Source organism: Athene noctua, chromosome 1, assembly GCF_965140245.1.
Source record: "Athene noctua chromosome 1, bAthNoc1.hap1.1, whole genome shotgun sequence".
In the NCBI taxonomy this organism is placed as follows: Eukaryota; Metazoa; Chordata; class Aves; order Strigiformes; family Strigidae; genus Athene; species Athene noctua.
The window spans coordinates 25,495,316-25,517,715 of NC_134037.1; the positions used below are offsets into that span (position 1 = coordinate 25,495,316).

General features: G+C 34.2%; 1 protein-coding gene across 1 annotated transcript in view; it reads right to left on the reverse strand.

Annotated features, from left to right (window-relative positions):
* Positions 1-22,400, reverse strand: part of CSMD1 (CUB and Sushi multiple domains 1) — a 1,262,314-nt gene that overhangs the window by 31,812 nt on the left and 1,208,102 nt on the right. The window contains exons 55-57 of the mRNA XM_074922368.1: positions 6,947-7,135; positions 3,669-3,842; positions 304-486 (exon numbers count right to left, since the gene is read on the reverse strand). Of these exons, the coding sequence (XP_074778469.1) occupies positions 304-486; positions 3,669-3,842; positions 6,947-7,135 (546 nt within the window). The remainder of the gene's footprint in view (positions 1-303; positions 487-3,668; positions 3,843-6,946; positions 7,136-22,400) is intronic.

A 22,400-nucleotide genomic window follows, 5' to 3' on the forward strand; every position in this document is an offset into this window, starting at 1 on the left:
GATAAATTTTTAAAATTTTACATTTAACTCAGCTATCTAATCTCTATTTTCAGGGTCAATATCTGTATAACTAGAATAATTTTCTCGGAATCTTCTTATAAGTAGATACTCAAAAAGTTTATCAGTTTGGCTTTAGCTTTTTGAGCAAAACATGAACTGCTTGAAAATTCTTTTACATCAAGTTTCTGCAACGCAATATGAAAGCATACTTCTGGCATAGAATTTCTTTTTAATTAAAGAATAAAATGTCATTAGTAAATGTAATTGAATGGTGTCATAAATGCCAATGGTATCAATACCTACCTTCACACACAGGCTGTATACCTGACCAGGAACCATTAAGCAGGCATGTTCGTTCTGCAGATCCTCGCAGCTGATAACCCATTTCACATGAGAAACGTAGCAGACTTTTTATTTTGAACTCATCCCCTAGTCTCGACCCATGAGCTGGTACTCCTGGATCATCACAAAAGCCAGGATTATTTCCTGCAAAACACAACAGAGCAGAATTATTGACAGAGATGCTATGTGCAAATGTAGTGGTAATGAAGATACTGATTTGCAAACAGTACTACTGTCTGTATTGTTTCTGTTATAATTAATCGGTTTTCTTCCAGTGTGAGGGCATGAAACCAAAGCCAAAGATGAAAATAACATGGTTTTTAGCCTGCTTCTTATCTCAGACCTATACAGACTTAAACATAGAATGTGATATAAATAAAAGATAACAGGAAATCGTGAACACAGGAAGCACCTCTGTGCTTTTTTTGTCTGTTCAAGACATTTCTTATCTTTTTGATGTAAATAATGTTTTCTACACATTGTGCTTTATTGTTCAATTTATCTGTTAGTAATAACTTCTAATAACAAAACAGCATGAGTGAAGAGAACCATATTCAAGTTACTTAAGAAATATATTTGAAATACATATATCCACAGAAAAGACTAAATGATACCTAGCCCTCTGTGCCTGTCAATTTTCCTCATAATTTTCCTTATCCTTTAAATTCCTATGCAAGTATTACTTACAATTTTAGAACAGAAAGAAGGTGCTGCAAAAGAGATCTCTCAAACATGTCCTCATATGTCTGATGAACCAGTCAGCTGCTTTATCAGATAAAGTGTCTGCTACAGGAAATGCTATCCAAGATGGTCAAGGAAATATGGTCTCGGTATCAACAATTTATTTTAAATTTGACATAAAATTGTATCTCTTAGAAATTCCTCTGTGTCTAAATTGGGGTTCATAGCAACATTGTCCTTAGTTCTCCACTTTGAAGTTATATATCTATACTGAATTTCTATTAAAATTATGATTTGGGCTTTATTTTCAAAGTATGTGTAAATAATTCCATAGGTTGAAGTCTGTATCTTTGTATATAGGTTTTTCACCATAGGCACGCCCCTCAGCTGAAGGAGAAAGTCTTGAACAAAGAAATATAACAGCAAAGCATTTTTATGTTATATGTTATGTTATATCTTATGTTATATGTTATGTTATATCTTATATTTTTATTTTAGAAATGAAAATTTTCTAACATTAGAAAGTATAATTATGTGTGTGGCATAAGGTTTTCAGTATAGAAAATCTGAGACAGACACTTTGGATACAATCATGCTTCCTCATAAAAGGAGATCACGACACAGTTCCTGAATTCAAGGCTAACCTGTGGGCTTTGGTTGTGTCCACTTTGCTTAGTACTAAATCCTTGTAGAATATATCATCCTTGTCACCTGCCCTACAACATTTGGATCTAGATTTCCTTGTCTAAATATATGCTTGTAAACAGTGTGAGTGTCTTGAAGCCAGCTGGTATATTCTTTCCATATCTGTACTGTTAAACTCACACTCCAAAACAGGGTCCCTACATCCGAAGTGGCTGTAGAGAATGATCTCAAGCACACACTAACTTGTGAAGTATTTATTCATTGTTTGATGGAGTGGTGTTAGGATGGGTGAAAACCGCTCTGGGGAAAATTCTAAGAGTAGAATGGTCTCAGTGATCAAGTAGGTCATCAATGACCTATGCCCTGGCACTGTTCATTTGGCAAACCAGATGTGGCCTCTTGGATGCCATCTGCTTCCCCTTACTTCAAGACATTATTATTTCACAGACATTTTTTTCTGCTTAATTTGTGTGAAATAACATGAGGGCTGTGACTCAGGCTACCACTGTGACATGTTTACAGCACGAAACAGATACGTGGCACATACTTTGGCTTGTGAATGCAAAGACTGCAGGAATTGTTCAGGGCAAGAAGGATCTATGAATATAAAATTCTGATGATGTCTCACTTTGCTTTGGGACTTTGTTGAGGGAATTAATCCAGATGAATGACCAGATTTTTTTTTCTTGGCCACACCTACTTTTTGTCTTGGAGAAAGCTTAAACTGGAGCCATGTAAAAGTTTATGTAAGGGTATAGACAAAGGCACTTACATTCTTATGAAGGTCCAGACACTTTTTTATTTAGCAGTGTAGAAGACTATATATCCATTACTGAAAAATGAGTGTGAGCCATCTTAAACAATCCCAATTTATAAGATACAAGTGTCAATCACTGCAGCATGTCCTAGGTGACAACAAACCCTGAGATCATATTTATAGCATCATTCATTCAAACGTATATATAATAAAGAAATAAACCCCTTGCAGAAAGAGAATACAGGTTTCAAGTATTATATTGGGACTGTTTTTCATATCCCATAAGTATAAAACCAATTAGCTGTTTCAGTTGTCCTGGGCACAATCATTCTTTCACTGACATTAAGAATACAAGTTATGCATATTGGGTTTTAAATCACATTAGCTATTTAAATTCACTCCCTTTCCTCACTGTTTCGAAATCTGTTCAGCATCCTTGAAGAATCAGTTTATGAATGGACCATTTTCAATGAACAATTATTTAAAGCTTTTGCAAAGTAGAGAATTTAAATAACTTACAACTATTCAATTACATCAAATGTGTAATTATGGTACAAGTTTCTCATTAGGAAATTTTCTTATTAAACTTGTCAAGCGTTTGTTTTTTTATATACCAAAGTGTGTAGATTGTTTCTCTTACAAAACTGACTAATACACTGTGGATGTCCTTATAGCCAATCCTCATCCGAGCCCTTCACTTCAACAAAAATGTGTAATGTAAACCATAAAATAGTTTCTTCTAAATTTATATAGTTAATCTAGGGGAGAATAAACTGTTCCTGTACTTCCTGGCAGCACAAAGAACATTGCAGAGGTTTATGGTATTTGCACATGTATTAATAAAGAATATTTCTGGAAATGAAAGAAGAACAAAATGTATGAGGTTTACCATCTAGTACCTTTACCGTGGTGCTTTTTAATTAACATTTTCCTATATGACAAAGAGTGTTCATAAAAATAAAATTTAATACATGCACCCTTTTTAAGCAGGTTTTAAAGTGTTTTGTATATACTGCAGTATACAACTATAAAGGAGTAAAGTTACGAAGTAATGTCGAAGAGAATGAGACAATATATGAGAATATTTCAATAAATGGCTATAATTCAGCTGAGCAGCTTTTGGTGAAATTAAAATATACTTGGAAAAGAAATATTAACTACTATCTGTAGTTAAAAATTGCTTGAGAATGGCTTTGTTCCTGTAATTACAAGATGACATTCAGATTATGGTTTCTACAAGTACCTGAACAGTGAGGGAGAGTCCCACTCCAGTGGCTGTCTTCCTGGCACTCTCTAGTAGAATTTCCTATGAGCCTTCGACCCGCTGTGCAAGAGTAGTGAATTATGGAGCCATATGTAAATTTGTCCCCTGAAAGAACTGCATTAGCAGGTACCCCAGGATGTCCACAAGAAATGGCTATCAGAGGAAAGAGAACAACATTCTAAGATGTTTTCATGGCACAGGAAAAAAAAAAACAACCTATTACAACTTTTAAATTTTAGGCTGGTTCCACACAACATAAACTCCATCTGGATTTCAGCTCTTTCATATCTTCATTTTTGTTCTTGCTACAGTCATTTGTAACATTAAATATAAAACTACATGTAAAACTAACACATCCAGTTTAGTCTTTCCCTGAAAATATACAGAGCTCTCTTTCCTCATTCATTTCCCTTCACTGTCCTGCCCTACAAATAATACACCTTATTTCTGTTAAGATTGGGAAAGAATAAACCAAATAAGGTTCATGTTGCAATGTGCTTATATATTACAGATATGATAATGGTTAAGTATCTTTATCATATCTGTAAAATGACTAGACATAGTTTAGGCAGTGTAGAGAAATAAAAAAAAGCTTAATATGTGGTATTGTTATAGCAATGTGTTGCACTAGAGTGAAGAAGGGGAAAATGGATTACTGATAATCATATTAATGCGTAAGTTTATGTACATTTTGTTTGAGAAAAAATCAGATAACCCATTTTCGTACAGAATAACTTGCAAAAAAAGTAGTTCAGATCTGTTATATAAGGAAACACAAGTAATCTTAACTAGAAATCAAATTCTGAATGCTTTTTCATGTACAATTTAGGTCATTCAGTAGAGAAAGGAAAACCAAAAAGATAAATTTTACATAACTTTAGTGAACAGTCATACAACTTAAACAGGCAACTGAACTGAACAAGCAATTGAACCTGAGCAGATTTATAAGTTACTTGACTGAATGATCTATGGTTCAAATATATTTTTAGAAAAAATAAAAAAAAAAGATTGTTATTCTGATGACTATTACTCCTGACAGACGTCAAAATTATTTCTGTTATACTGGGTCCCATGATAATGTCAAACTGACTGCACAATGGATTTCTGACAAAAGGCATCCTCGTTACCATCGCTCTTTCACTGCTGTGTGTTTCTCTTGCTTTCCTTGGGCTCGCTTAAGCATTCATGTAGCAAATAGTAAACCAAATCAGAACACTGATCTGGCTGAACAGTAGTCCCACGGAAGAAAATAGTTTAGTTTTCAGGCAGATCAGTTATCTCAATAAACTTTCTTCAGTACCATGCAAATGCTAGTCCTGCCACAATTCTGGAAGGAGCTGCCATAGGTGATCAGAGCTTTTTTAAGGAAAATCGTATGTACGTCACCTTAATGTGGCTATATAATGATTTGTAATGAGTAGTGTGACATTTTCCCCGTTTATGAAGAAGAAAATAAGTATCCATTTTAAGCAATGACACTCATAGATATTGTCTTGCATATATAACAGCAGTGTGTTTCTATTTTCTTACTCTTGAAGTAGAACTGTTCATGGTAAGAATTGTGTCCACTTTGCGTTCAAAATCTGTCTCACCTGCCTCTCCAAGCGCTTTGCCCTATCATCAAAAGCAATCTTAAACTTGAAAAAAAAAAAGAGATTATCACTGATAAAAACTTTGAAAATTACATCTCTCTCATAGTACTTGAAGAGACTCTGAGTGACTTAATCTGTGAATAGATAAACAGATCTTTCTCATAGACAGAGCCCTATTCATTTCATTGAGTTTTTCTTAGGGGAAAGAATGATAAATTTTTCCTGGTGATATTTGGGATTCAGATACTGTTTCAATCCACCAGCAACAAATTAGCAGCAGCTAATCCAGTAGATGACTGAGGAATGTAGGCACCTCCTAGGTTTATTTGAAAATTCCCATGACCTCCTCAAGGTCAGGAACCCCTGTTCTGAGGAGATGGACACCTACAACTTTACTCAAGTTCTGTCTAAAAACAGAAAGGCATGTAAATGCTATCAAACTTCCAAAACACTTGATGTGGAAAAATGGGAAGCTATGATAAGTGAACTATAGTCTCCATTCTCTTCTGCCCCGTGCATAAGGAGTATTCCTTCACACTGAAACCCCAGTCCTGGAAGGAAGAAGCAATCACCAACAGAATTGGGCCACAGACTTTCATAATGTTTTTTTTAAGATATAAAAAGTGAGGCATATGCTTGTATCATTAAAATATTCTTGCCAAGTGAACAACTTTATGCAGATATTTGTATTTAAAATGTTGTATTTTGTTTAATTATTTAATTATTGAAATGTGAATAAATCCAGTTTTCAGATTATAGCTCTCAGTGACAGATACTGAAAGTGTATATTGTTCTAAAAAATCTAAACAAAACCATTTGGGTCCTTTGCATATTAGATACATAGCAGAAGGAAGAAAGCAAGCATAAAAAAGAACAAATTCACTAGCCTAGTTAGATTTATTGATCTGATTGGTATATAAGTATAAAGTCATAAAATAAAGCATTTAAGTAAACAACTAATTCTGTAAAGCAAAAACTTTAAAATAATCTGTTTGCAGATTAAAGTATACTTTAATTTATTTTTCCTATAATAGCATTGTAATTCAGAAATCTAGTATCAGAAAATTAATAGTGATCAGAGAAGAAAAATATCTCAGCAGAAACTGAGTCAGCCAAACTGAGTGATCTGAAGGTTCACTGAACTGATTATAGAAAACACCAGATTTCCTCCCTCTCCGAGGAAAAAGTGATGGAGGAAGTATGAAGTGATGTCATGAAAAGACCCTCTTGAGGAAAATTATCCTACACAACATTTCATAGATTCATTCTCTCATACAGACTTCAATACGTCTGAAAAAAAAAAAATTCTGAGATAGCCATTAATGGTCTTAGACTATCAATCTAAATGATAACAATAAATAATAACTTTAGATTTCCCTAGCTGTTTTCACATATCTTAACAATACACCAAAAGGGGAAACTAATCTTAACTTTCTGGCATTTGAAATAATATCTCCACAGTGCACTCTAAATCCATTTTTAATAATGACAAGTTACATGACATCTTGTCTTAATGTTTTCTTACTGAGTGGCACAATTTGCAATACGTTGATCCTAAAGTCCAGTTTTGTTCCTACTAAACTTTTTTTTTGTCTAGTTTTTGTCTATTATGACTAAAAATCATGCACCACTCTTTAATGTTGATCCAACTTAATGAATACTTACACAAACACTTTGGTAGTGATCTATCCCATAAGCCATTAGCTTTACAGGTCAAAGCAGATGAGCCCAACAAATAAAAGCCCTTCTTGCAATGGTATGCTACACTTGTTCCATATTTGAAACTTTCAGGATAATTCTGCTGTCCATGCCGAATTGCATTTTCCACAAAGCCGGGATCAGAACAATTCACCACTGTAATAAAAAACGTTCATCACTGAGGCATAGTAGCAATGTCATAAATAGTCTAACAGTGATTTTCACTAGCAGCTCATGGCTGTCATCCATTTGATATCCTTTGTGATTTTTATTTGGCTTTAATATCAGATACGTTGACTCCTAAGTAAGTCTGTAAATATTTTTGTTTTGAAATTAATACTACAGTTTTACTCCAGTTCTTATAACAGTCTTGGATATACAAGCAGTTCAATGATAAAAGAGAAATTGGAGGAATTTTTATTATTCTCTTGGTAGGCTTAGTTTGGTCTTCTATGTAATTTTTATGTGAAGGAAACAAATTAAAATCAAACCAGTACATATTTTAAATAAAGCTGTAAGATCTTCTTTTTTAATTTCCTGTAATGAGAAAAACTGCTTCCAACATTAACAACATTTTCTGCTATTAATTTGTAGAACAGAAAAAGGAAGATGGTGAAAAATCAAATACTTGTTAGTAGAGCAGGAGTGAGGGCAAGCATCAAAAAAGATGACATTATTTTTCAGATAGCAGTTAAAAACCAAAAATAATTATGGGTTTTGTCATGGCTGTTTAGCTTTTATTTAAGGTATATCCACCATCCACAATCCTTCATTTTATATTCTGCAGTGAACGTGATAGTTTGTGGTAGAAGATTATGATGAGACTCTGAGGTCTCCATTGCAAACTCACAATTTTGCTGTCTATTAATCTGAAAGCTATCTGAAAAGTTATAATTTCTCCTCCACCCCTCCCCTGTTTTCACTCTAAACATAATGGTATAAATAAAAAATGAAAAAAGTCTTAGAGTATTATTAGTATTATAAATTACAGCTCATCTAACAATGACAGGAATCTACCATTCAAGTATATCACCTAGTTCATGAAAAAGAAACCAGTGGAGAAGGATGTCAGATAGCTTTATAATTTTAGAGGTAACACATATGGAGTCACTGTGTTCTACTCCTGAATCATATTTTTCACAAAAGTTTTTTATCATACATAAAATTTAAATTTACTGATTAGCTAATATACTATAACAAGTCACCTTTTGCAAATGTTCATTCATTGAAAGAATATTTCATGTAATCATCTAAAAAGTATCAGGATAAAGAAACATTATCCTGAAATGTAATTTTGGGTGAAAAAGTTAAAATTGTTTTTATTTCTCTTACTCTTTTAAAGGCATAATATTAAAAGTATTAAATGTTCATTATTTCAATCTTGCCCTGGATTCCAGACAAGCATATACCTAAGTCTAAAGAACATCCTATATAAATCCAATTCTTTGTTTCATAAAAACTAGTTTAGAAGTAATATTTGGGGGTGGGGGGAGAGCGAGAACACTCTTTAGCTGAAGCAAATTTGCCATCTACTGATTGTTGTTAAAAACACTGAAGATAAAATTATACAGAAAAGCAAAATACATTTAAAAAACATTAGATATTATGAAGGTGTACAAAAAGCATTAGTAAGGCACTATCTAGACTGATGAAGAGACATGGTTAATGGAAGACCTGCTTCCCTTTTCCTGAGGAGTAATAAAGCTAACAGAGTATCCCAATTGAAACTATTACCTTTCTGTTTTATGGTGAATCCTACAGAATAATTCACCACAGAATTTACATTTAGCTTATATTATAACAGTTCAGCTTGTATTTCATAGTACCATTATTTATTTAAACTTAGTGTTATAACCTTAAAAAAGTTATGCATAAATCGGGTTTGTGCACTTAAAATAAATAAATGTTTACATTGGAATTTCATTGACAGAAGCAAATATCTTCTTACCGCCTGTCTTTTTTCCTGTTCTATAAAAGAGGGAAAAATGCAAAGTCCTAAAATCTCATTGCTCTTTTCAAGTTGTGAAAGATTTGGATGTGGATGTCTGTGAACAACTCTGAAAATTCCTGCTTCTGGGGATCTCTATTTAGGAGTACTATCAAGAGAAAATGCTTTATTCTTTTTAAATTACACATTCTTTGTTACTATTTTTTTCCATTATTACTAAGCACTGTCAACTAAGTCTAATTCTTTCACTGGCAATACACCTATCACTGTAGAACAGGGACACAGGTGAAAGTTTATAAAACATACAGCCCACTGACTGAAGCCCTACCAAAATATTAATCGAGATCTGAATGAGCTCATGTCTGTATTCACAGTGCAATTCTTTGTTACAGAAACTAGCACAGCTCCCAGAAGCAATGCACACTGTGTTCCCATTAACCCTGTTTCTTAGGCAATTAGACATGGTGTAGTGCTGTGTAGATGCTGCTGTAAAACTTCTGCTTTTAGAACTAGCCTGCATCCTCTGCATAGTTGTAAACTGCCTTGTACAAACATATACCTTCGCTCTACCTTCCTTAACATTTGAAGCTACATCTGTATCGATATGAAGTAAAGAACACCAGCACTTGTTCTCTGGCTTGAGGCCAGTAGACAGTGGCCATATCTAATCTGTTGTGTTCTGCTACCCTCCACACTTGGGTGAATTTCTTTGAACTGCTCTTCAGGAATGGTCCTGCTTCCCATGCTAATCCCTGAACCATGCTCTGAACAGTTCATGTGGTTGTGCTCCTTGGTTCAAATGAACAGCTTGTTCGAGAACTTTCTTAATATTAGCAGCGATTAAGTTCTCATGCCCAGGCACTGTTTAATTTAAAAATAGGGATACATTTAATTTCAAATGCAGAAGTAAATATTTCACAATCTTTCAATTTAGCTAAAATTGCTATTACAGGGTAATGCAGTTTTGATCCTCAACTTCACAACAGCACAATATTGTGACCCATCATATCAGAAACTGACGTCTAAGGTTGTACAGAATATTTGTACTGGTGCAGAACTGAACTTCAGGTCTTTTGAGACCTTTGTCCATGCTCTAATCAGTACACCAATTTGCAATAAAACTTCATACCATAAAGTAACTACAGAAAAATAACACATTTCCATTCTACTGATATCCATCTTTTACAGGAAGCATCTTGATTACCAGGAAGAGTAGCTCACTCTTTAAATAATCTCTATAACAGGGAAAAAAGTATGGAAGTTAATTGTCTTTTATGACTGTAAAAATCCTCTGGAATAAAAAACCAAAAAAAATCCTGTAATAGTTCAAAGGTGAAATAGTATCCATTTGTCAATCATATTTAAAAATTTTCTATATTAGAAATTTTATCCTGGTATAACTAGGATTCTTTGCTGTACTCACATAGATTCACAGTACAGGTGCACGTTTATAGTCTGCATTTAATATTATCCACATATTCTTTAACTCAGTACTATAGAATCAGAAATGAGACATGTGCAGCTTAAACAGCACATACTCTTCTACAGTGAGATTTCATTAATGAAAACAAAAAAAAAAACCAGTGGAAATTTGCATGCAGACACATATTACTGGACTACTTTCCAAGGCATAGGACAAGATTTATATTGTTTGTCTACCTAACTTAATTTCTTGTGATTTCAAACTTTCTTTTGCAAGAATCTTCCTCCATGCAATTTATATTTTTAGTTTATTTTCCAGTGGGATTTTGGGGTATGCTTGTTTGTTTGGTTTTTTTTGTTTTTTTTTTTTTTCCTGAGAATGAAGTTTGTTGCCATTTATTTCCTTTCTAGGGCTCTAGATGTTAAATACAAGCAGGTTATACTTATAATAACACGGCTAAAATAACATGATTGCTCAGAGTCACTGAAAATAAAAGTTACAATAGTGCTTATGAAGCTGTTAAATTTTAAAAAGTTCCACAGTCATTTTCAACTTAATTAAATTAATTTTCAATCAGTTTGCTCCTACGTGAATGCTAACACAGAAACAAAAAGATAGAGGTGAGTAAATTTGAAAACTAAAAATTATATATCTGAAGAAGAATGATATAATTCTTGGAATGACATGCAGTACTTTCAGAATGTTTCATCCTTAAGTTTTTGCACTGAAAGACACAGAAAAGCATGGGTGGCATTGGTGTTTTGCCCTTGGTTTAATTCATTTTATCTTAAATGCTTGAAAATAGAATTGTTTGGATTACAGTATTTCCAACTTTTTCTTTTCCCAAAAATGGTATTTTTTCTGGTTTGATTTATTCAGGTAAGAAAATAAAACACTCTTAAAACCATTAAGTTTGGTCAAGCAAAATTTTTTGCTATTTAAATTTTAATTAATTCATAAAGCTACTTACAGGGTTTAGCTGTACTAAAAAAAAAAAAAAAAAAGAGTTTTATTCTTGTTCTTTAAACTACTCAGAATAAATTAATGATGACTGAAATATGAACTATATGAACTTTGAAAAAGATCTAAATTTATGTTCTTTATTAGGAAGATGGGTTCTATACTGTTCAGCTTGATCATATGATAATGAATACAAGACAAAGCTCTGGCTTACTCTCACAGGACTGAAGTTGTTCTGCTTCTAATATTAACAAAGCACTGAGTATAGCAAGAATGCATACGTTACACTGTACAATTTCTTAACATTCAATGATCATACGCCGTTAAATATTATCAATTCTTTCAATTTTTAAAAGTGTTTTGTTTTCATTGATCAGTGTATAGGTTTGTTTTGGTGATCTACGTTACTGTTTTAAGTCTGTCTGACTTTACTGACATGGATACACATGCATCCTAATTCCCACTGAATGAGGGTTATCAGTTTCCAATACCTGGGCTTGCAACAGTGACATTATACTTCTTTTGCCTTTTACTACTCCTAGGATACAAAGGAGCTTAATTGCACACCTTACTTTCAGCTCTGGAAAGAGTGCAGAGTATCATTATTATGCTCTGAATCTATATCTAAATCTATCTATAGATCTGAACTTTTCCCTAGTTTCATGCTTCTGACTTTTGGACATTTTTTCACTGCTAAGAAAATATAAACCTAGTTTATCAATTATCTCTGATACGCAGAACTCTCCATATTATTTTGTATTAAACAGTAACAGAATAAAACAAACAGTCCTAGGAGCAGTTTCTGGAATCAAATTTGCTCCCTCTAATTGAAGGCACTAAGGACTATGTTAAAAGCTCATATGCCTTCTTACACCTTTTTTTGACCAGAAAAAAAAATCCTAACTTCTGCTCTTCAAACCAACAAACCATGAACAGGAGCAATAATGAATGCCCACCTCCAGAACACAAGACAGTCTTTAAAAGAAGTCATTTTTATAATCTTTAGACTGATTAAGAGTTTAGACTTTCTATTTGTCACATGCTAAATCAGAGCTTGTCTACCACTACCATTTTAAAAAATCATTGCTGTGTTTTCTTGAGAGTCTATGTGAAGATAGAATGAATGCCCTGCAACTGCTTTACCATGAAGAACACTGCTTGCTGTGTTCACACAGTGCCTCCCAGGGCTGGTCTGTGGAGAAATGTAATGCCTTGCCTGACATTCTGAATGAGGACAGAAATGCAGCAGTTGTCCTGGTACTCTCTTTTGCTAGAATGGGAAAGATACTAGGCGTCTGCAGGCACAAACCTTTAAAAAGGCCTTGAGAGCAAAAATGCAGAAAACCTTCTACGGCTTCATGGACTATCAGTCATGTGGAAATCTCATTTGGGAGTTGTGAGCACTCCAGAATATCAGAAAGTGCTATTTCTTTAACCATAATATTGAATGTTCATTTTATTTCGAGATTACAGTAATAAACTCTTTTATTTAAAAACAAACAGCAATAAAAATAAAAACATGCATAAAAATAGTATAAATATTAAAAAAGAAGTAAAATAAATAGTGAAATGACATTTTAGGATTTGTTCAAAAGAAAGAGCAAAAATGTTGTCTCCACTGCAATTTAGTGAAAATGTTATTGTACTCCAATATACACTGCCTTAGTTGAAACTATTTGGCCAAATTATTCCAAATTTAACATTAGAATATTCTATTGAAATAGAAGAAAAATCTGGAGCATATTGCAAAATTCTCACATTTATTGAAGGATGCACATTTATGAATACAATTATTTTCAAAAATTCTTCCCACTCTATGTATTACTCAAGTCTTTCCCTAGGTGTATTTTTTAACAAGCATTCATTCACAACAGCTATCCCTTTTTTTGATACAATTGAGATTATTAAAATAAAATAAAACTGCTTAAAAATTAAACTCTTTTAATGGGTAAGGCTGACAAGTTAGCTTCTGAAAAGCCAGAAATTAAAAAAAAAAGAACTTTGTTTCATGAAGATATGCTGCCCTACAGCTACCCATAGCAATTCTAACTGAATTATCTTTGAAACACAATAGGGAGAATATAAAAACTTAATTCTCCATGCAGACCAGAAATATGGAAAGTTCAAGGAATATATTAGTTACAAAGTATCAGTTTGTCTGTGTGATATAGTGTTCTCATTTTTGTACCAGTAGTACCTGTTTAGCCAACTCGGTGATGGATAAAATACAGAACAGTCACTGAATGCATGTTTTAAGCATGTGTTCTGTGCAACAGAATTCTTGCATCATACGTGAAATCTTATCAAATGATTATGCAGGAGAATACTAACCCTCATGCTAAAAAGTAAACAAAATTATGCATTTAACATCAGCTATAGATTTTTAAATACATGTATAGATGAGTGTGCTGTTGTTAAGAGCTGCAATAAGGAGTATGTTAGAAAGGAATTTGAGTTGGCCAGGATACAGAAGTAAGGCAGTAGTTTCCCTGATTGCCTTTCACCCTGGGGACTCAGTTGTAAATCACGGTGAGAGTCGACGGAGATTGCTTTCTCTCAATGACAGCTGTCAAGGGTTACATTGGAAATGAATTCTGGCACTCTCAATTTAGTCTGTTGAGAAAAGCAGGAGAATGCTTCAAGTCTGCCCTGATGACTTTGGAACCTCACACTGAGTATATTCAAACCCTTGAGGACAAAGAAGTGAAAAGAACATGTCAGAGTCCTTTAGGCAGTTTTCTGTTAAACAGTTGAATGACCATCAAAAAGTACATCATTCACAGTATTTCATTTCTTGTTCTCACTCTTTTTCTTTTTCTTTTTTTTTTTTTTTTCCTTGACAGAAACAATATTAAGTTTCTTTTCTAAACTTTCATATCTGATCAGCAGTGGTTTAAAACTTTCTTATCTGAAAAGTATTGCATTAACGTTGGTATCTTGAACATGTGTAGGGACTGGCACTCAGAGTGAGTAAGAGTAGAGCATTCACACTGACTTTATGACAAATTCTAAGAAATGTCTATAAAAAAAGAAGACACCGTTTGTGAAAGCACGATTAAAAAATTACTAGTCTGTGGAATTTTAGTAAAGTGAAAAGTCAGCAATACACAACAAAGATAGCTTCTCAGTGAAGTAAAGCAATAAAACAAACAAAAAAAAACCTGCTTAACTTACAACTTCACTTTGCAAAAGTCTCAAATATATCTGATATTTTAATTTTATTTTTTTTTTTTTTAAACAAGGGCCAGTTGGAGACTGATTTCATAATAGAAATTCTCACCATGTAAACCACAAAACTAAAATATTTATTTAGGAAGCAGAGTGGTTTGTGTTTTTACATGTATTATTAAAATCTATCTGAAATCCAAGATCCTGAAATCATGCTTCTGATGAACCTAGACCAAGGAAAATTTCACTGTAATTAATGCAGTTTAAATGAAGTTGGCAATAGTACAAATTAACAGTAATAATTTGCTACATAATATCCTGGTAGAAACAAGACCTTCACTAAGGTTAATAGATTCAATGAAGTATATAGTTCACATTTGTTTGCTTGAGAGATGAAAAGTTAAGACACACATCGCTTTTAGTTGCATTCCAAAATATTTGTCATTGATATAAACATGCCAAATATTCTTTCATTGTCTGTCTTATGCAGTCTTTCTTATGTTTTCTGCTGGAAAATTTCTGCCGGAGTTCTCAGATAACTAACTGGATAACTCTATACTAAAATAAAAATCGAGTAAGAAGTATGTTAAAAGAAATTCCATGTACATGAGTTATTTTCTTAAGCTTTGAGCTGAGTTGATCCAACCTTAGAAAACACTTTTTTTTGGAATACCAGATTAACTAATTTTAAAAGCATGTATTTGTCTCTTGGCTACGTATGAATTTTCTTACATGAACACAGACATTACACTATATCAGAAAGATAAAGTACTTACCTGTCATTGTTCTCTACATGTGTGCTGTCTATATGTAAATTCAATTGTGGGCACCTATGTACAAGTAGTATCAACACAATAACTTTTGTCATAATAGTACAAACTCTGGGGTCATGTCTTAAAGAATTTCTCTTTAGATTTTTCTTAATCAGAAAATTGTTTTTCTTAGTGTTTTTCACTTGGGAGAGGAACTCTAATCGGTTGCCCCCAAAAATGTTTCTACTACCTTTTGAGGTGTCTGCCTGATCTCCAGGCAGGTGCCACTCAGAGAAGTGCAGGAATAATTTTAAGTCCTGTGTCATCTCTGCCAGTTTCACGTAAATATCTCAGACACTGTATGGCATCTCCCATGGCACCTTACCCCATTATTTAGGAACATTAGTCAAGCTCTAAACATCCTTCTGTAGGAGATCATCATGCTATCAACATGAACAGATTAGGTATGTCTAAAATTCAAAGTATGCAAAAGTCTCAACAAAGGCCTCTGACTTTGGAAAAAACAAAACTGAAAAAACCACAAAATTTTCTCAGCTTATATGAATCCTTGATACTATCACAGATGGAAAAATGCTTAAATTCAGAGTTGCTTTTTCTTTAGATGACAAGAGTTGGTCATAAGTCTCAATCTTTCCTGCCCTTCTATCAGTTGTCATCAGAAAAGTTCTTTTACTTCTCAGTGAGGGATTGTAACATATCACCACTGGTTCAAATGATATACCCACTAAAGAAAATGCAACAAAATTGAGAGTTCCTTTTAGATATCAGATTCTTGATAAGACAAAAAGTCTAACTGAGCTTTTCAAGAATCTATCAGTAATAAGATAAAGAAAAATCTCTCAAATCAGAAATTCAGTACAAATCCAGGATCTGTGAACAGACAGAGACCTGAATTCTTTGTTATTAACAAATAGCCTGAACTAACTGATACAGACTGGAGCATGTGAGCTAGTTCAAACCTCTGCAACTTTGCCAGTATCTTCCCAGTAAAACATTTCTCATTTTAAGAAACAAGTTTTTAATAGAAGAAAAGTTCTTAAAATGTCTTCTATAAGAAGATAGATTCTGACAAATTTGGTGGCCTTCTGCAATGGGGTTACAGCACTGGTGAATAAGGGAAGAGCAACTGACATCATCTACCTGGACATGTGCAAAGCTTTTGACATCCTTGTCTCTAAATTGGAGAGATACAGATTTGACAGATGACCACTCGGTGGATAAGGAATTGGCTGGATGGTCACACTCACTGTCAATGGCTCAAAGTCTAGAGGGAGAAGAGTGATGAGTGGCATTCCTCAGGGGTCAGTACTGGGACTGGTGGTGTTTAACATCTTTGTTGTGGACATGAGTAATGGGATTGAGTGCACCCTCAGCAACAAGCTGTATGGTGCGGCCAACATGCTGGAGGGATCAGGTGCCATCCAGAAGGACTGTGACAGGCTTGAGAGGTGGGCCCATGTGAACATCACGAAGTGCAACAAAGCCAAGTGCAAGGTCCTGAGCATGGGTCAGGGCAATCCCAAGCACAAATACAGGCTGGGGGATGAGAGGATTGAGAGCAGCCCTGTGAAGGATTTGGGGGTAGTAATGGATGAAAAACTGACTGTGAACCAGCAATGTGCACTCACAGCCCAGAAAATCAATCACATCCTGGGCTGCATCAAAAGTAGTGTGATCAGTAGGTCAAGTGATTCTCCTCCTCTGCTCTACTCTTGTGAGACCCCACCTGGAGTATTGTGTTGAGTTCTGGGGCCCCCAACATCAGAAGGACATGGACCTGCTCAAACAGGTCTGGAGGAGGGACACAAAGATTATCAGATGGCTGGAGCACCTTCCTGATGAGGACAGGCTGAGAGTTGGGATTGTTCAACCTGGAGGAGAGAAGAGTCCCAGGAGACCTTGTAGCAGCCTTCCAGTACTTAAAAGGGGCCTACAGGAAAGATAGGGAGGGGCTTTTTATCAGTAGTGTAGTGACTTGACGACAGGTAATGGTGTTAAACTGAAAGAGTGTGGATTTAGATTAGGTGTAAGGAAGAAATTCTTCACTGTGAGTGTGGTGAAGCACTGGAACAGGTTGCCGAGAGAAGCTGTGGCTGCCCCCTCCCTGGCAGTGTTCCAGGCCAGGTTGGACGGGGCTTTGAGCAACCTGGTCTAGTGGAAGGTGTCCCTGCCCATGGCAGGGGGGTTGGAATGAGATGATCTTTAAAGGTCCCTTCCAACTCAAACTATTCTGTGATTCTGTGATTCTGCAGAGAACAGTAGCAAAGGATATACACTTTTTCTGACATAGATTACAAATCTGACACTGCCTTACAAACTGGCAGGAAGTTATTGGACAGTTTATCCAATGCTAAATAAATCAGAGAAAGAAAATCTCCTTCTTGCAAATATTTCCATTCTAGAAGATGTGGTTAAGTGTGGTGTTTAATACAGCAGTTCTTACTTCAATTATAATATATAGAAAAATGACCTGCAGTGCAATCAGGAGTGCAGAGCCCTGATGAGACCATCTGATTCAGTTCTCATTTTGGTGGATAAGAATTGCTATGAAAAGTAGAAGTGCAGAGGCTGACTTTCTACACTTCCAAAGACAAAATGGAAAGCAGTTCCAAATGCTAAGGGAAAAAAAAAAAAAAATCACACTAAACATATTTGGTGTAGTATTTTATATTTGCATAGTTATTGCTGGGGTGGCACATGTAGGTGGCACTAAGTCCTACTCAGGCAGGTTTGCCGAAGGGAACAGAGATTTGGCTATCAGAATTTTTCCCATGCCATTTTAGTCCAGTTTAAAGGCAAGTAAACTGTCTACTTGACTCCCTTATCATATAAATAAAGGCAAATATAGAGTCTATGTGAAGATGAAAATGTCCTATCTCAAAAATTATGATTTTAAAATCATACTCCGGTGATCTCAACATTCCAGAAAAGACTATTATAAATCTTATATATATATATATATATATATATATATATATATATATATATAATGAGAGGATTCTATATAAAATTTAAACCAGATATTATTGTTATAATAATTAAAAATTTGTGCTTTTCATTTCACAAAGTATCTAAATGTCACAAAAAGCCCTTTTTTTTACTTGTGAAAGAAAGTGGGAATATGATTTTTCCAATATATAGATGTTTTAATGATTATGTTACCTCAGAAGACAGATCCAAAATCCAGTTTTCAAAAATGTGTTCATTTTAAAGGACTAAAGTTTTTACTTGCTGTGCCAAAACAAGTTTGCCAGAACAGAAGAAATATTTCTTAAATTTCAGAATAAAAGTAGAGGGAGATACCATTGTAAAGCAGTTCAGTGCTTTCAGTGCATTTCAGAAATGCAAACATATTAAAATACGTTGTTTCATACAAGATTTTGTCATATGGCTCTAGAGTAGCATATATGATCTTTTGCTTGCACTACTTTTTTGTCAGGTAAAAATCTTCATGTAGTTTATTTGGTAAATTTCCTGTCAGTGACTTATTAGTTAACTTATACTGACACAATAGATAGAAGCAATGAATCATTGCAAAAGAGTGCCTGAGAACTAACCAGCTTTATTTTCTGACAATATCCAGGTTTCCAATGCATACATAATAGCTCAGTTGCAAAATAAAGTAGAATAAAATAATCTTCTCCAATACCTTCAAGCAATAATCTATATTTTGTCGTAACTGCATGTAGAGTCTCAGTGAAGTGAAGCCAAGTTCATTATTGACTCAAGTGAACTCTCCTGAGGTTTGAAAGAAAGGTCATACATAAAATCTCTGTTGAATTAAATGATACAGGTTTGCCAGGAACATCAATACCTTCCCAGCAGTATATTTAAAGAGCTGGAAGATTTACTTTCTCTGTATACGAATTCATAATTCATCACTAACAATGAACTTTAATACAAATGTTTTCCACCCATTAGATAAAAGGCAATTTTAGAAGGAAGGGCATTTGCCAGAAGTGCTATTACTTGCTTTAGGTAAGTTCTAATCAATTTATTAAGAGTAAATTTAATATACACCATTTATTTTGTAGAATTTTGATTTTTTTTTTTTAAAACTCACAGATGTAAAACTATAATTTCAGGATGATTTAATAATTGAAATGAACTTCATTTTTCTTAAATCTAACCAATAAGGACTTTTTGCTCTTCTTTCATGTAAATAATATAATTGAAGATTTATTTTAATTAAGCCTTTTTGGCAAAAAGATACTCTAATTTTGAACTCTGCAGATTCATCTTTTAATCCACACTGTATCAAATTATAAATAAAAAAGCATAATTATAATAAAAATGTTACAGCAGTTTTCACAGCATATGGTCCAAAAATACAGTATTTACTGAAGTAAAAATCTTCACTGATATATCAAATTCTGCTTTCACTGAAATGATGTAAATGTAATTATGCTATGAGGTTATAAGGAGGCAGTTTCCAGTAGAGAAGACTCCTTTTCTGAGTTATACAGGTAGAATTAAAGTAGGTAGAGCCATGCAGAGGTGTGTTCTGTGGGAACATACCTGGCTGGTATGGAGTTTGGACACTTTTCATTCTTTTGAAGGAATAGCAAAAGTTTTTGCTTCACACTGAATTTCTAAATTAATTGTGAGCAGCAGCATATAGACATCTTTTCTGGAAAACTCTATTTACTCAATTTACTCATTCCCTTTAAGACAGAATATTTACACAGGAATATATGAAAATATCTATTTTCCTTTTGCTTCAGCTACAGTTAAAGTTAACAGTGTCAAGTTAAGCATTAGCTTTGATGCTTGCAGGCTAGAAAAAGTAGGGTTTCAGGATCTTAGGATAATCTCTTATAGTGTTTAGCTGATATGTGGAATAAATTTTTACTCATCGCAGTTCCTCTCATTTTGTTCTCTATTCATCTAATTGGGGAAAAACAGTTGTATCCTCTTTACTTATATGTATCTTCAAGTGTTTTTCAAGTGCTGGAGAGTCATGCAGAGATGGTTAAGAAGTTACTTTAGTTACCCATCTAGTTACCTGACATCAGATGATCTAGGTAATAGTCTCATGATTTGGTTCCATTTTACCTTAGCCTGTGAGACTGTGTTTTAATCTGAAAAGCTTGCAGTCTGCTTGTTTTTGTTAACTCTGTCATGCACTAGCCTAAAACAGAGGGATAAGCAGATAAATAGGAATGGAGACATCACATACCACCTCAGCAATATTCTCCAAATGCATCTGTCAAAGTGATCATAAATTATACAGAATCACAGCATAGCTGAACTTGCAATGGACAGCTAAAGCAGTTTGCCCAGGGCTTTGTCCATGAGTACATATAAGAATGGAGACTCCACAGCCTCTCTGGGCAATCTGTTTAGGTATTTTACCACTTTCACAGTTGCAAAGTTTTTTTCTTATGCTTCAGCCTATACCCTTTGCCTCTTGTTTTTTCAGTGGGAACCACTGAAAAGTCTGGCTATCTTTTTTTATATCCTCTCTTAGATAAGCACTGATATGATTCACCTGAGCCTTCTCTTCTATTCTCTATGCTGAGAAACTCCAGCTCTGTCTCTTCTTGAATCAAAAAATATACTCAGGAAAGGGCAGAAAACACCAAAGAGAGAGGAGGAGGGCACAAAAAAAAAAAAAAAAAAAAAAAAAAAAAGAGAAACAACAGAGGGAACACCGAAGTTAGAGAAGGTGATGCACAGGGGAGCAGATATTCTCTGCAGCCAGTGGAGGACCCACAGCAGAGCAGACAGTTCCTGAAGGAACTGCAGCCTGTGGAGAACCCATACCAGAGAAGAGGAAAAAACCGAGAAGGAAGGAACGACAGAAGAAACCGCTACATCTAACTGCAAAGTCAACCCACATGCTAACCTTAAATAAGAAACAATACCAATTATAAGGACAATTAATACAACATTTTAAAATTTCATATAATTTAAATAAATTCTCCCAAATTTCTAGGTCAGTGACATATGTAGTAGGTCAATGGCATAGAATTACTTTAACACTGATATGCTTAAACTGAAGTGGATATTGACTATTCCCTTTGCACTGCAACTAAATATCTTGTGGTGCACAAACACATTTACGACAGTTATTGTTGCTTTAGATAGTATATTCCTCTACAGAACTCCAAATTAGGATTTCTCAGACAAACTGCAAACTTTATGATCTATCTCTTCTTCAAACAGTTTAAATGTCAAGATGGATTTCAAGGTTAATCACCTTGAATCTAGAGAAACTGAAAACTTTGTGAAATATCTCTTTTTCAAACACTTTAAATGTCAACCTGGAGTTCAAGGTTGATGACACTACAATGCTTTTGTATTAGTCTGACCAAGTCTCTTTTTCTCCCACTAACTGTGAGTTTCTTATGTTCAGTCAAGGGTCTGAGATTCAGCTTTTGTGCTATACTTCTTGTACCTCTTAATTTTTGTAATTTCTCAGACAAGAGTAAAAGTGAATACATTTGAATAATACTTACAGTTTTAATTGTATTTTAAATGAAATTCTTGCTGTTACACAAGGTAAAAGAATTGAACTCCTTCTTTTAACTTGAGAATACATTCTCCCAAATCTTACATTGACATTCTAGCGTAGAAAAACAATTATTCATTCCCTATACTGACCACTATTGCAATATGTAATTATATACTTAAATCATATTGATTTCAATAACATTTAAATCTTTATTGATTACAGTTCCTAATCAACTCTATGCTTTGTCATACAGACCTACACTGATGCAATAGACAAGTAGTAGGTGGCAAGATTAGTTGGATCCTCATGATGGAAGAGATACAAGACAGTCACTGAAAAATACCTATTGCTATAGAGAAAGAAATACAAAGTGAAGGGAAGAATGATGTGAAGAAGCACTGAGTGAAAGGCAAAAGTCCAACTTTATACCACTTGTGACAAAAGTGTAGCTACTCAGCTGAGAGAACTCTGAGCCACTTCATTCTGGTAGGAGTTTGCCATTCTTCAGTGAACAGACCTTGACAGAGTTGCATCTACAATACTCACTACTTTCAGAAAACCAACCTCCCCTAAATAAGATTTCGGAGTATAAATTGACCTGGATCAAACTCAAATTCATGTGATGAATTAAAAAAGGAAAATTAAAGTAGACAGGAGACATAACTGAAACAATGTTGAAGGCTCCTAATTCT